The sequence below is a fragment of the Maniola jurtina genome, chromosome Z (assembly GCF_905333055.1).
Source record: "Maniola jurtina chromosome Z, ilManJurt1.1, whole genome shotgun sequence".
Taxonomy (NCBI): Eukaryota; Metazoa; Arthropoda; class Insecta; order Lepidoptera; family Nymphalidae; genus Maniola; species Maniola jurtina.
This window is the reverse complement of record NC_060058.1, coordinates 4397722-4413114: the sequence shown is the minus strand read 5'-3', so window position 1 is coordinate 4413114 and position 15393 is coordinate 4397722. Positions and strand designations below refer to the sequence as shown.

Below are 15393 nucleotides of genomic sequence, written 5' to 3'. Positions count from 1 at the left end.
ATTAAGAAGCGAAAAATACAATAATGTTAAAATCTACGGAAAAATAATTAGCTTAAAACATTAATTTATGTACATGCTATGTGTTTCAACTAAGAAGTGCATGGCGATATCACACTATCACATCACACTAATATTATAAAGGCGAAAGTTTGTATGTGTGTGTGTGTGTGTATGTTTGTTACTCTTTCACGCAATAACTACTGAATGGATTTGGAATGGAGATAGATAATATCCTGGATTAGCACATAGGCTACTTTTTATCCCGGAAAATCAAAGAGTTCCTACGGGATTTTACAAAACCGAAATCTACGCGGGCGAAGCCGCTGGCATCTTCTAGTTAGAAATATAATTTCAAACTTTTTTTGGAATATATATATATATATATATATTTTTTAATATATAAATAAAAACATTAAAATTTTAATCAAAAGAAGAATTTAATTGCTGGTGGTAAAAGTTTCACAATAATGTAAGTTACAAAGTAATTGTCTTCTTAATTGAAATGCAAAGCAGTTGTAAGTTAAAAAATATTGTTCCAGCGACTAAAACATTCAACTAGAAAATATTACAATTTGTTGATTACTATATAAAATATTTATTTGCCTCTTAATAATATTCATAATTTAGTTCATAAGTATGCAGACAGAAAATATTAGTAAATAAAGTCTTCATATTAAAAGCATATTATCCATGTTGTAAGAATATAGTCATGGTTAATAATAATTAATTCATAAACTATCAACTTTAATATATATCATGAAGTACAAAATGGTTTTATATAATGCTAATTATAGGTACAAATGACTTATAAAATTGTTATTAATAACTGATTTATATAATATCAAAAATAGCAAAATCCAAACTAAAATCAAAATGATAAATTATTGTTTTGTATGTTACATTTAAAAAATCTAAACCTATATATGTATAGACCTATATTACAAAATATCGTTTTTAATTTAATACAGTTTTTAATCTAGATAAAACGTATCAATTGTAGTGCTTTTGTATATTTCATTAAAAAGAAAAAGGAGCATCGATTTTGCCACTTTCGATATTATAACTCGTACAATAGGTCTTTAAATGTTACTTAATATTCATAATAAATATTTCATTTTATTAAGAGGGATTTATTCCTTACAAGCTCCAAGAAAACATAGTTTGGCTCTTATTTGTAGCTTTAAATTTTATTTTGATTATTAATAATTATGGTATTAATATAACTAATTTTTCTGTTATTTTAGTTTTGTGTACATTTTTTAAAAATGGGGTAAAATGAGACAAATAAATTAGAGATTATGGTATAGGTTCTTAGGGCTACACTCACGTATCTAGTTGATATAAGCCTGAATAGTTTCAATCCCATACCCCCCTTTTTCATAGAGACTCAGCACACTGCATATTGCGGTTGAGGCTGAAAAAGGACACCGGATGGATTCGAAACTAGTCAAGCTTACATCCACTAAATACGTACAGATGTACAACCTATACTTATAATGGAAATCACTCACGATAAAACGATAAAATAACGATGGTATTGTAAAACGATGTGTTCCAGTATGCCTGTAATGTAGGTACTTTGAGCATATTTAATGCAATTATCGAAACTGTAAAAAAGCAACCTATTTTTAATGGATCAGTAATAAAATCATTATACAAGTGATAATTTTTGCGTGTCAATTAATAAAACAAATTTAATATATTTAATAAATAATTAAGTTAACACCTACTTATGTACAATGTTTTTTGCAAATAAAAAAAATCATTTCATTTCATTTAAATATCAATAAATATAAAATCAAACCACAATCAAACTCATTGAAATTTCTGTTCGTAAACAAGAGTTTGGTTAACTTTAAAACTGCACTTTTTATGGAAATTCGGCAAACCAAAGACAGATATTAGTTTCTGGATCATATTTAAAAATTTCATTAAAATAAGAGCCGAACTATGTTTAAATGGAAAGCCCTGGGGAGCGTGCTGGGATGCTTCTTTTAAAAATCCAAATAGGATTATTTGGCCCAAGACTACTTTACAGCCTGGCTAGTTATTCAATATATGGCATATTTAATAGTAATGATTATAAAAAGAAGATGAACATTACAAATGGTAGTTTATATGGGTTTCATGATCGCCCGGCTGTGTGCCATGATTGGGGAGCTGTTGCATTACATTACAACACAACACATTTCCTTCTTTTGACTGGCTCTGGAGGCTCCAAAGCTGCTAAGATAGCTTCATCAAACACATTCTTCAGCCCTTTCTGGAAGCACATACCACTGTGAGTCAAACTCATGTTTTGGTGATTGAATAACAAGTGTAAATTAAAAATTTATAACACCCCCGACAAAGTATTTGAGTTTTCCAAAACATTATTTTCAAATAAATAATTATGTATCTAGGCAACATCCATCTTGACAGCTTGACATGTGTCAATTGACATAATATTATGAACCTAACGGATATCTAACCTTCTTTTCTACAAGAAAACTAGAAAAGAGCTGATAACTCTTAAATGGCTGAACCAATTTTTTTGGATTATAGCTAAGAACACTCTCGATCAAGCCACCTTTCAAACAAAAAAAAGTAAATTAAAATAGGTTCATTCGTTTAGGCGCTACGATGCCACAGACAGATACACAGATACACAGATACACAGACACACAGATACACACGTCAAACTTATAACACCCCTCTTTTTGGGTCGGGGGTTAAAAATTAAAATACAGGACTAAGTTAAGATTAGAAAAGAGTAACTTCTGCTGAATAGAAAAAGTATAACTATTAGGAATGCAAAGAATACACTAGCGTTCACATTGGACAACTTATTTTGCATATAAATATAAGTAGCTTAACATCTTTATCTATTACTAGCTGACCCGACAGACTTCGTCCTGTCAAAAAGATTTGTAAGGGCTATTTTTAGGGTTTTTCCAGCAATAATTCTAATTTTTCTCGCCGTAAAAACCATCCTTGAACTTCAACGAACATTTTAAAAAAAGATTTGGCCAAATTGGTCCAGGCGTTGTTGAGTTATGCGCTTACCAACACATTTTGCGATTCATTTTTATATTATAGAATATGAATAATGAATAATAATGTTTCATAGCTGCAAAAATGTTGCCCATGTTCATCATAGAAATGGTTGTATGTGTGAATAGAATAAAACAGTATAAAACTATCTTACAACATTTTTCCACTGTCGTGTAGTAGTATGGAAATTTACACATTGGATGGATGTTATACAAACTCACCTGAGTAAGAGCTGAGCATTCCACATATTTGACAGCTTTCAACTCTTTTGCAAGTTTCTCCCCTTGCTCCAGAGACACTGGCTTTTGCTTTATCTTTGCTAACTTCTCCATAGTGGCGGGGTCATCTCGTAAATCTATCTGCGTGCCCACCAACAGGAATGGTGTCTTTTGTTGATGATGAGTGATTTCTGGTACCCACTGCAAATAGTAATGAATTTTGTAAAATTTTAGTAGTATTTACATAGACACATCAGACTAAATTTCTATACAAGTGTAAATTAAAAATTTATAACACCCCTGACAAGTGAAGGTTACAGTAACTAGAAAAGACCGAAAAGACCTGATAACTTTCAAACGGCTGAACCGATTTGCTTGGACTGCGCCTACGATCCAAAGTATCCGAGTTTTCCAAAACATCATTTTCAAATAAATAATTATGTTTCTAGGCAACGTCCATCTTGACAGCTTGACATTTGTCAATTGACATAATATTATGAACTATTATCTAACCTTTTTTCTACAAGAAAACTAGAAAAGAACTCTTAAACGGCTGAACCAATTTTTTTGGATTATAGCTAAGAACACTCTCAATCAAGCCACCTTGCAAACAAAAAAAAGCAAATTAAAATCGGTTCATTCGTTTAGGCGCTACGATGCCACAGACAGATACACAGACACACAGATACACAGATACACACGTCAAACTTATAACACCCCTCTTTTTGGGTCGGGGGTTAAAAATAAAGCTGTCTGGTCTGGGAATAAGTAACCACCATATTGCCACAGATATGCTTCCACTTGTTTAGTATTATCTGTGTTGACATGACAGTATTATTTGTACAGTGAACAGTATGGAAAAGTACAGTTTACCATACTTTTGACTTGACAGTTGATACATAAAGCAAATATCGTGACTCCTTTCTTAGATTGTACATATAATATTCCAGTATGATGCTAAGCAGAAACAGATTACTTCATTACTGATTTCACAATTTAAGAAATAAACTTTTCACCTCTCTAGCTTAAACAGGGCGCCTTTGCTGCCTAAAACCAGTGAGCAAAACTCAATTTTGCTCACTGGTGTGAGAAAAAGTATTTTCTTTTATGATGATGATGATGTTGATTTTATCCCCTTCAGGAAAGGCAAAGGTCGTAGACCATGCAGCCTGGTAAGTCGTAGATGAATTATTCTTATGTTGTGTATTTTTTTTTAGAATGCTTTGGATTGGCATTTATTCAATTCATCGTCACAAGAAACGTTCGGAAATGTTGTATCTAATATTGCATACCCCATACATTTTATTTCAACAATTTTGTTTCAACAACTCTCTATTTTATTATTCAAAATATTTACTTTTTGTTAAAATGTGTTTTACACACACAACATGAAAATTAAGAAAAAATTAAAATTAATTAATTAATATATTTTACAAGAATGTAAAAATTTCTTAGTGTTTCAATAAATAATTATTTTTCTTACATCTTGTATTTTTTCGCTATTGAGGTGAAAAGTTGTATGTATCACATGATAGCAAATTTTTTGCTATCTTGATGAACAAATAACTATTTTCTTTCTTCTTTCTTTCTGATTAGGGTCAGACTTGTCTTTGCACTTACTTTGCCTACTGTACATCATTCCCATAAAATCAACAACATAGTATTAGTTTTTGCGACCTTGTTAACACATTATTGTCCATAAGTTTATTTAGCTAATTAATCAGAATAACACATTACCTTTTCCTTAACATTCTCGAATGAACTGGGGCTCACCACACTGAAGCATACAAGGAAAACATCTGTTTGTGGATAACTTAGGGGTCTCAGCCTGTCATAATCTTCCTGACCTGATAACAATAATAATAAGCTGTTATTAACAAACGTTTCCATTGAAAACTTTGACCAAATAATAGAAGACTTGTAAAATTATTAAGACAGATTAAAACAAAAAAGGTGATAAACAGCGGTCAAAATCAAAATAACCAGATGTTTATCAAATGCCCTTCATACTTTCACAAAGTGCAATGTATGAGACCAAAAGAGAAGGGCTCACATATCTATTTGTTTAGTGTCTATCCATTTTTTTCATTTAGTCTATGTACAAAAATTTAATAAGACTTTTTACGAACCTGCAGTATCAAAGAGACCTAGTGTGTATGGTTCACCTCCAATCATGACAGTTACAGCATAGTTGTCAAAAACGGTGGGCACATACTCAGAAGGAAACTTGTTGGTAGTATAACTAATCAGCAGGCACGTCTTGCCCACCGCTCCGTCACCAACCACAACACATTTTATAGTCTGCATCTTGTTATTTTTTATGCTTTAATTTCTTTTTTTTAAGGTATTAATTATTCTTCACTTTTTGTAGTCTTGAAACTCAGTTTTCATAGCACATACAGATGTTTTAGTATCTGAAAAGATGTTCGGTATTTAGAAAAGAAACTTTAATAACTTAAGTTGCAAGACTATAGATGTAAATTAAGTCGCTAAGCAGTGAGTGGGTTCATTGGGTTAGGGCCACTGCAATATACAGTGGAATCTCTATAACTCGAATGTGGGGAAATGCAAAAAAATCGAGTTAACGAGTTTTCAACTTAACAGGAACTTCGAGATACATAAGACTTAACTACCGAAATTTAGACTTACAGAGGCGCAATTTCTAAGTATATTTTTCGATTTGTATAGTAGTAGAGTCAGTCTTTAGTTTCCGCTTTGTACTCATGTTGTTGCTAGTTAACAGCCAAAATAATACTGACAGACAAGCTCCGCTAAAAATAATTGTGTCCTTTGTCAACAAGGAACAAACATAACGTTCACAGCTGTTACTTAGAAAGTTTTTTAGATTTTATTGCTATTATTTTGGGGAATTCTAAGTAAGACATCATTATATTTTACTAACTAAATAAATAATTCGAGATACCGCGTATTTAGGGGTTAAGTGGAAGGAAATGGCAATTTTTTCGACTTACTGAGGATTTCGACTTAGCAAGGTTCGAGTTATAGAGATTCCACTGTATATACATATTATATTATGACTAAAAATTCTATGTCAAATTTAAAATACCTAATATTTAAGATTTCTTAATAAACTGTCACACTGACATTTCATTCCACATCTTGCATGCAAATTCAGTGTTATTTGTGTAAAGCATAGACAGTAAGTAGTGACAGTAGTCTTACTATGATGAAAAGTTAACAAAAATATACCAAAAGCTCAAACTATTTTTGTTACATGTTTTTGCTATCTATTCACATTTCATCTTTGTAACCAATTTTGGTATGGTGACAGAGATGGCTTGCATTCTGGAGACATATATTATTTATACCAGGTAATGAATGAGTTTTCACAGGTTTTGTATACCTACAAATACATGTATGAAGCCGCAGGCATCATCCAGTCCAGAATAAATATTCTGGACTGGACTCATTTGATCTTAGAAAAATCCAGAATGAGGTTACTCATTTTGGCTTTTTCTTAGATCTAATTCTTTCGATATTTAATAAAACTACATCAGAACACAATAATTGTGTTCATTTACATACAAAACCTACAAGTAAATACTTATCTTAATTAAATACTAATCTCAATCACAAACCCAGAATCATTTAAATTATATTCAAGTATATTATAGTTCGCCTCTGTATCAGCATCAGTCTAGCAATGTTTATGGTAGGTGCTACTAAAATAACAAGTAGACACATTCCAATAGATTCTAATCAGTTCAGAATTTCAACAATGTATATCTCCAAAGCTCTGATAGTTTCAACTAGATGACTATACAAAGTTATAAAAATTAAACTGTCCAGAATAATATATTTGGATATGGAAATAAAATTAGACCTAATAAAAATCCCAAAGAAATTTCCAGTCAATTTTTATAATGCTAAGCACACACAAAAGCTAAATAAAATCGAAACTCGCAAAGCTAACCAAGAATTTAAAGATAATGCTAACATCAGTACCTATCATAGGACATTAGCTGCACAGATTAGAGTACATACTTAGAAAAAAGGGGACAATGACCCTATTATATGTCATGTAAATAGACCAATGTGGGTTTCTTTAAGTCTTAAGCTCAAGGTTTTGTACTATATACACAATCTCAAAATAACAGGCTTACACGCACGCATATAATAATATGCCTAGTCAGTAGTCAACATAACTGCAGAATTGCACATCATTTTGATGCCGTTATGGGCAGGTTTCCATCGCAATCCAAAAACTCGGGCCAAATTCTAATACCCAACAGTTAAAATTGTACTTTTATGAAATATTATAGAATGTATAATACTTTAGACTACTGTTATCACACAATACAATGAGTTCATCTAGTTATTTTATATAATCACGTCACAATACTATTGACGTCCATCTTGTCGGGTCGAAAAACCCATGCAAGGAAGTATTCGGTACCAATAAATTTATACTAATTACTTATTAAACAAGAATTTACTTACGTTATATCACAGAAACAGAAACAAAATAAAGCTTCAGATTGCACTGCAACGAAGTGAAATACAGTGTAAAACCTACGAATTACAAGCAAAGTAGGTGGCAACGGGCAGAGTCAGGCAGAGTCCTTGACGGTGACGCCATTGACAAGATAGACGAGATCTGTGCTGCCATTTGCATACTATTAAATTCCCCGCCCATTAGAATTTTTATATAACGTCTTGTGAAAAACATAGTGATTACTGATTAGATACTCTTTGACTTGTGAATTATTCGAATTTAATGCTTATTTAATGTATGCAATTAAAAAAAACACCTATTAAGGTACTTCATGACTGAGCTGTAGTAAATTAGTTACCTATAATTTTATTGCGGATCATGCATTGCTGAGGCTCCAAGCGCTGAAAGCGACATTTTAAGTTTTTCTAAGAATGCGATCGTTCCTCAATAAATGAAAAAGCAGAAAATCCGTTTAGTAATTTTGTTAATTTGATATTATTTTCTTCATCATAATCTGCCTGCATCCCACTCTCCTAATCAGAAATTTCTTCGCTAATGGCAACACAAGCATTGATTCTTTGATTGGTCACCACAGATAGCCAAAAAGGCAAAAACTTAAAAAGGATAGTCTACGCATTACGTTTTCAAAATCCAAGCCAATATGCAAGCCAATATTTTTTTTAAAAGGTTAAATTCTAAGCTGGTGCTTCAAGCTGGTGGCAACATGGACGTAGGTGGCAAGCAACAAACAGCAAGCTTGGCAAGCCATGATTTGCCATGGGCTTGCCTGCCAATCGGAACGCATCAAAACGTTGGCAAACATACGCAAACCTTTGATTAGATCAAATCAATGACACAAACACCCATCCACCAACGCTTTGGAGCGTTCTGATTGACAAGCAAGCCATCTGTGGTGTTTGCTGAAACTTGCTGTTTGCTGTTTGTCACAAGCACGTCACAAGTCTCTGGCTTTAGGCCTGCGCCACACGCTTGTGGCAAACAACAAACACCAAGTAGGTATCAGCAAACACCACAGATATAGCTTCCTGCCAATCGGAACGCTCCAAAGCGTTGGCAAGCATACCTAGGTGCCCAAACACCTGTCCACATGCTTGATGTTTGTTGTTTGTCACAAGCATGTGCAACCGGCATAAGCGTACCTTTATGGGGCATAGAAGTACCTACTGGAGTAGGTACTTCATATGCCCCACGCTTGTGTTATGTGTTGTTTAAGGTTGTTTTGGATTGACTATGCTGCGTAGGCCCAACTAGCCGCTACATCTACAACGTCACCGGATGGGTTGGCAAGCGTGAAGCTCCACTTGGGGATGAGCCCTAAGGGCTCGAAAAAATAATTGGAGTGGTCAGAGGGCAGAGCGTAAGAAATCGAGGACCATCTTCGCCGGCGAAGACACGGCAAACCATCGGCAAACAACATGCACTGGCCTTTTTTTACATTTTTTTATAGGTCAGGCAAGATGAGCAAAAAGTACTCTGTGGTGTTTGCCGATGCTTGATGTATGTCGCAATCGTCTGGCAGTACCATAATATTAGTGAATCGCATTCCGCGTCATAGTTATTTACTCTATGATCCGTACGTTATTTTTATGAAGAAATCAACTGTCAAAACTTGTTTTTCCCACTTTTTCCGGTCAATGCTTTTGGACTGAGAAGACGCAATTCTTTTGAACTTTCTTAGTTTCTTTCTTTTTTTTTTTCAAAAGACATACCATAAAAAATCTTTTGTGGCATATAACATTCCTATTGTTTCTGTTTTTCGATTAATATACCTTAAAGTATTTTTCATAACCGTTTTGGCTTAAAATGTTACTTCTCGGAGATACTTTTCCTAATTTTCAGGCAAATAGTACAGAAGGGGTAATCAATTTTTACAAATGGCTTGGAGACTCGTAAGCATAAACATATTTTTTTACTTGTTATGTTTTTACTTGTTATGAAATGGAAGGAGTTATTGAAACAATGCATCACACTAATATTATAAAGGAGAAAGTTTGTATGTGTGTGTGTGTGTATGTTTGTTACTCCTTCACGCAAAAACTACTGGACGGATTGGGCTGAAATTTAGAATGGAGATAGATTATACCCTGGATTAGCACATAGGCTTCTTTTTATCCCGGAAAATCAAAGAGTTCCCACGGGAATTTTAAAAAACCTACATCCACGCGAACGAAGTCGCGGGCATCAGCTAGTTTGATTATAACCTTTGTCCACATGTATAAGTTGTATTGTTAATATACTTCCTAATTAATGCAGTGTCTTAAATTGAGCATAAATAATAATTATTGAGATAATTTAAAGAATGTAAAAAAAAGCCTTATGTACACTGTTATTGTAACTATCACTAACCACTTAAATTGTTCTTTAATTGTACCAAATAAAACAAATTCTTTAGGCTGGTAGCTATACTTATAAATTAATTACACTATTGATCCCATTTCATTATTTACACATCTGTGACCTAAAGATGTGCAAACAACTCATTTTTCCAATATAATAACTGAAATAATGATAAAAAGTGTCATGATGAGAAATTATGTAAAAAGTAAATTGAAATAATTGAACACTATTAAATAATATTTCAAAATTTTGTAATCCATACTAATATTATAAATGCGAAAGTATGTCTGTCTGTCTGTCTGCTACGTTTTCACAGCCCAACCGCTGAACCGATTTTAATGAAATTTGGTACAGACTTGGGATACATCCCAGGGAAGGACGTAAGTTACTTTTTATCCCAGAAAATCAAAGAGTTCCTATGGGATTTTAAAACCGAAATCCACGCGGACGAAGCCGCGAGCATCCTCTAGTAAGCTATAAATGTTAGCAAGCATCCTTTTGTGTTTCCCTTGTTGTTCTTCTTGGGCCCACTTTGACCAGGTGCTCTTGCCATTCTGTCAGTCAGCAGAATTATTACATCATAATATTTTGGTAGTAGATAAGAAGATCTCATATATTGTTTCAGTTGGGGTATTCTGTTCTCCCACCCTGCAGACTTCACTCCAGTATGTACGACTGAGCTTGCAAAGCTTGTCCAGTTGATGCCGGAATTTCAAAAACGCAATGTTAAAGTTATTGCCCTATCGTGTGACTCTGTATGCTCTCATTGGGAATGGTCTAAGGATATAAAATTTATTGCAGGTAAGACAGAAGTTGAAAGTAATAAAAGTTGTTGCTTCACAATATTAATTATTGCCTGATGTTAAGGACAGTTAAACTTATTTAATTAAATTTTATAATGATGACACTTTATTGCAAGATCATAATGCAGTTGGCAGAAAGTGACAGCATTAAAAAATTTAACTAATTTGCAACACTCCTAGGACCTTTTGTAAGTGGTGTAGGCAACCATCAATTTTCTTACTGATTCTTGATAGGAAGTGCACCCAGATCCAGTAGTAGACTTTGATGATTCAAAAATCATTTGTAAAAGTGTATTTGAATAAAAAATCTTTGTATTTCTAGTCTCGTTACAATTCAGATCATAAGAGCCTGCCTGTCTTAGACTGAATTGTAACTGGTGGGCTATGGCAGTTTTAATATAACCATATTTACTGACGCTCCCTTCCCACCCTTGAGAATAAGAAGTGGGTAACAAGGAAGTCAGCGAACTTCCACTCTCATTCTCACTGCCCACCGTTCTGCTTGAACAAACACTAATTTTACTGTGTGTCATGCTATTGTCACAGCCAATACAAAATTTCGAATAGTATAGTTACAATTTTTTAATTAATATTTTATCCTTGTGTTGTCACAGGTGCCTCACAGGAAGATAAATTTCCTTTCCCAATAATAGAAGACAAAAAAAGGGCTATCGCCTATAGGCTGGGCATGATAGATCAGGGCGAGTTAGATTCCACAGACATGCCTGTCACTGCACGTGCAGTCTTTGTTGTAGACCCTTATAAGAAATACAGACTGTCCCTACTTTACCCCGCTTCAACTGGACGCAATTTCGAGTGAGTAATATACCTTAGATTAAGGCCTGTCACAGACAGAAGCGGCCTGCGGTGGCGGCCTGTCGTAAAGTATCGAAGTCTATAGAACTATTCAAACCTACGCGGCCTGCGACGTTTTGAAAGCGTGGCTGGCCGCGGCAGCGCCGGCTCCCAAGATCATGATCTACCAATTGCCGGCTCACTACTAAGCACAGATTTTCTGTCAGGAGGAAAAGGGTTTGGTCATAGTCTACCACGCTGGTCAAAGTGCTGATTGGCAGACTTCACACACCTCTAGGAACATTATGGAGAACTCTCAGGCAAGCAGGTTTTCTCACGATGTTTTCCGTCACCTAAAAGCGATCGATGCTTAATAGCTTAAAACGCACATAATTCTGAAAAGTTAAAGTGCATGCATGTTATTCAATAAATGATACAAATTGATAATTATTATTTGTTTCAGCGAAATACTGCGCGTTATAGACTCCTTGCAGCTATGTGATAAAAATAAGGTAGCAACACCTGCTAATTGGAAGGTAAGAAGGTCAATTTTATTTATGTAGACTTAAGGTAGAGTCTCTGCTTTGCCTCATCCTTCCAATATTACTTGGCCTTAAATTGCTTCATTTCCAGCCTGGACAGAAATGTAATAATTTTACTATGCAGGGTTTACCTCAGATTCTAATCAAAGTAACGCAGAATAGTTTCACGCTCTAGTCTTTCATAAGCTCATAAGTCTACACAAGTTTAATCGATATTTGATTGCAAAAAGAGCTTATAAAACCAGTATTGTGGTGACTAATGTAGTATATTAATTATGTAACAAATATTGACAGGAAGTTGGTACATTTGTTAATAGTCCATGTAGACAGATTTAGCTCTGTTTTATAGTATGTTATGCAAATACATATTTATTAAGCTTTATATACATGTGTATCATACTTTAACCGACTTCAATAAAAGGAGGTTCTCAATCCGACTGTATGTTACGCGATTGCGGAGCAATTAAAAAATTATAAACCGATATTTAATAAAATATAATTTTTATTTTTTAATTTTGTTAAATTTTTTTAAATATAATTTTGATGATTCTTTTTTCTTGTTGGGTAGTTCATACTTCAGAGGTGCTCTGATTTCAATTTGGTGAAGATCTGATGAATATCTTCAGTGGTGGAGAATGGAACTCCTCAATGGATAAGAGTAAATTACTCGCAATCAGTGTACTAACTTCATAAACAGTAGGTTTTTAACCAGGCCTAGCATAATTAATTCATGACCAGACTGACAGAGAGCAGAGTGACATTAATAGGGCTCCGTTTTTACCCTTTGGGTACGGAGCACTAAAAAAGGGGTGACAGGGTGTTAGATAAACGCTTGTCTTGATTAGTCATCATGCTAGGTATGATTCACTTTATATGGAATTCGTTGGATTTAAACAAGCAACTATTAAATATTAATTATTAATAAATATTGACTTAGTATTTAATTTTAGGACATCCTGTATACTTTTCCGTTGTTACTAGTTTTAACGACAGTGAATTCAGCTTCCTTGAATCCATTGGAAAAGAGTTTTGTTTAAATCTTAACAAGGTTTCTTTTAATTTGCATGAACATTTACTTTTTGTGCAATTTAATCTAATAAATCTTACAAAATGTCCTTTAAGCTTAATCATTATTACTAATGGAAGTAAATTGTCACCATGACACACAAAAACTTTACATACTTGCTTTCTTTGCTTTCAATAATAATTTGCATCCTCCAGACTACCATATTAAGGTGGATATTCTCACTCTCCGTAATATAGAACACCTACAACTTTCTCCATCCATCTATGTTGTTTTAAAACTTCTCTCTTATTCTTGACTAAAACGCAGTTAAGCGATCCCAAATTTTAGAATTAGTTTTTACGAGTGTAGGGTTACTGCCTGCCTAAGATATGCTAATTCTGGTACTATTCATAGTGAGTTAATATTATAGGCAGCAAGCTACGACTTCATGATTATACTCCAAGTCCCAACTGTTCTTCCCCGATGATAATATATAGGGTATATCACTTCTAAACTATAGAGATCCAGGAACTTTTGCTGGTGGAATAATGTTTCAAATATCGAGCATAGACTATGTCATTTAACTCCCAAGTCCCAACTTCTCAATCTTGCTGCAAAATACTGAATGATTCGGGAATTTTCGCTGAAATGATATTAACAGATTATGTTAGATTATGCGAGATTGTTTTAGGTTGTAACTCTTTAATATTCTGGGATAAAAAATAGCATATGTCCTTCCCCGGGATGTATCCCAAGTCTGTACCAAATTACATTAAAATCGGTTCAGCGGTTGGGCCGTGAAAACGTAGCAGACAGACAGACACACTTTCGCATTTATAATATTAGTAAGGATTATTTTAGATTAATATAATTAATCTAGGTAAATAAATAACCAATAATAAATAATAATTAAATAATTATTTTAGATTGTGTAAGAGTGTGTTAGATTGTATTGGATTGTGTTAGATAGTGTAAGATTGTGCTAGACCGTGCTAGATTATTAGTTTGTCTAAGATTGTGCTTGATTTTGTTTGTGTCACGCACCACCTAACACAAAATTCAAAATTCAAATTCCAAAATATTTTTATTCAATTAGACTTTTAGAAGTTCTTTTGAATCGTCAAAAGCATGTAGATGCTTTTGACGATTCAAAAGAACCAATGGTAGCACTGGTTTGAATCGAACACAAGATTGTAAGAGGTGTTAGATTGTATTGGATTGTGTTAGATAGTGTAAGATTGTGTTAGATTGTGCTAGATCGTGTTAGCAGTTAGATTGTGAGAGATTGTGCTAGATTGTGTTAGGTCTTGTAAGATTGTGTTACATTGATTTGGATTGTGTAAGGTTGTGTTAGACTGTGTTAGATTATAGTAGATTATGTTAGATAATGTAAGATTATGTTACATTATGGTAGATGATGTTAGATAGTGTAAGATTGTGTTAGATCGTATTAGGTTGTGTAAGATTGTGTTAGGTTGTATTGGATTGTGTTAGATTATAATAGATTGTGTTAGAATATGTTTAATAATAATTTAGATATAGAGACCATAGTTAACAGTATGATATGCAAAAATGATGGCTTACCGGACAGGACGTCTGCCGCGTCCGCTAGTATAAATATAAATGTTTATTGTTTGTTTTTTCTACTTAGATTGGAGATGACGTCATGGTGCTGCCTAGTGTGGCGGAGACCAAAGGGTTCAATCCCCCAATTACTGTGGTTGACTTGCCATCAGGCAAGCGCTATTTTCGCAAGACAAAGAACCCCGAAGATTGCAATCCGGATCTGGATATTATGGATTGAAAACCTTCCTGTGTAATTGTAACGTCTTATTTCGTTAGACAAGTTGATTGTTTTTTCTAAAATGTTTACTAAATTGTAACTTTCAAAAGTGCAAAATAATTGTGTTTCATTGTTTTTCTCAAATTCTTGATGAAATGTGATATTTTGCACATAAGTGGTGACTCACAGTACCACCAACTGGTTCTCTACTTTTTATTAATTAAAAATATTATAATACCATTAAAATCTTTTCATTATTGTCTGAATCAGTTTACAATTATCAAAATGTTAAAGATCGGAAATAGGTATGTATTTTGGTTAGAAATTATTTTTTAAAGGAATTGAGATACCTACTTCGTCATCATCAATACCGGATCAACCCATCATCGGTCTATTACT

General features: G+C 33.6%; 2 protein-coding genes across 2 annotated transcripts; one reads left to right on the top strand and one right to left on the bottom strand.

The window, feature by feature from the left end:
• Nucleotides 1-394: 394 nt before the first annotated feature.
• On the bottom strand, nucleotides 395-7841 carry LOC123880611 (cdc42 homolog). Its single transcript, XM_045928811.1, has 5 exons — nucleotides 7713-7841; nucleotides 5381-5665; nucleotides 4989-5098; nucleotides 3255-3452; nucleotides 395-2263 (listed from the first exon to the last, which is right to left on the bottom strand). The coding sequence occupies exons 2-5, from the start codon at nucleotides 5556-5558 to the stop codon at nucleotides 2174-2176; spliced, it is 576 nt and encodes a 191-aa protein (XP_045784767.1). The 5' UTR covers nucleotides 5559-5665; nucleotides 7713-7841; the 3' UTR covers nucleotides 395-2173.
• Nucleotides 7842-9320: 1479 nt separating this feature from the next.
• LOC123880610 (peroxiredoxin-6) lies at nucleotides 9321-15256 on the top strand. Its single transcript, XM_045928810.1, has 5 exons — nucleotides 9321-9617; nucleotides 10691-10866; nucleotides 11483-11684; nucleotides 12127-12199; nucleotides 14863-15256. Exons 1-5 carry the CDS (start codon nucleotides 9532-9534, stop codon nucleotides 15013-15015), a joined length of 690 nt encoding a protein of 229 aa, XP_045784766.1. The 5' UTR covers nucleotides 9321-9531; the 3' UTR covers nucleotides 15016-15256.
• Nucleotides 15257-15393: the final 137 nt, after the last annotated feature.

Bases quoted from the DNA above. Each gene is read 5' to 3' on its own strand.
- LOC123880611 (XM_045928811.1), bottom strand. From the start codon at position 5,558: ATGCAGACTATAAAATGTGTTGTGGTTGGTGACGGAGCGGTGGGCAAG. The intron at 5,099-5,380 runs GTTCGTAAAAAG...TATTGTTATCAG, and splicing joins AGGTCTCTTTGATACTGCAG to GTCAGGAAGATTATGACAGG. The intron at 2,264-3,254 runs GTGAGTTTGTAT...ATGTGCTTCCAG, and splicing joins AATGCTCAGCTCTTACTCAG to AAAGGGCTGAAGAATGTGTT.
- LOC123880610 (XM_045928810.1), top strand. From the start codon at position 9,532: ATGTTACTTCTCGGAGATACTTTTCCTAATTTTCAGGCAAATAGTACA. The intron at 9,618-10,690 runs GTAAGCATAAAC...ATATTGTTTCAG, and splicing joins TACAAATGGCTTGGAGACTC to TTGGGGTATTCTGTTCTCCC. The intron at 11,685-12,126 runs GTGAGTAATATA...TATTTGTTTCAG, and splicing joins TCAACTGGACGCAATTTCGA to CGAAATACTGCGCGTTATAG.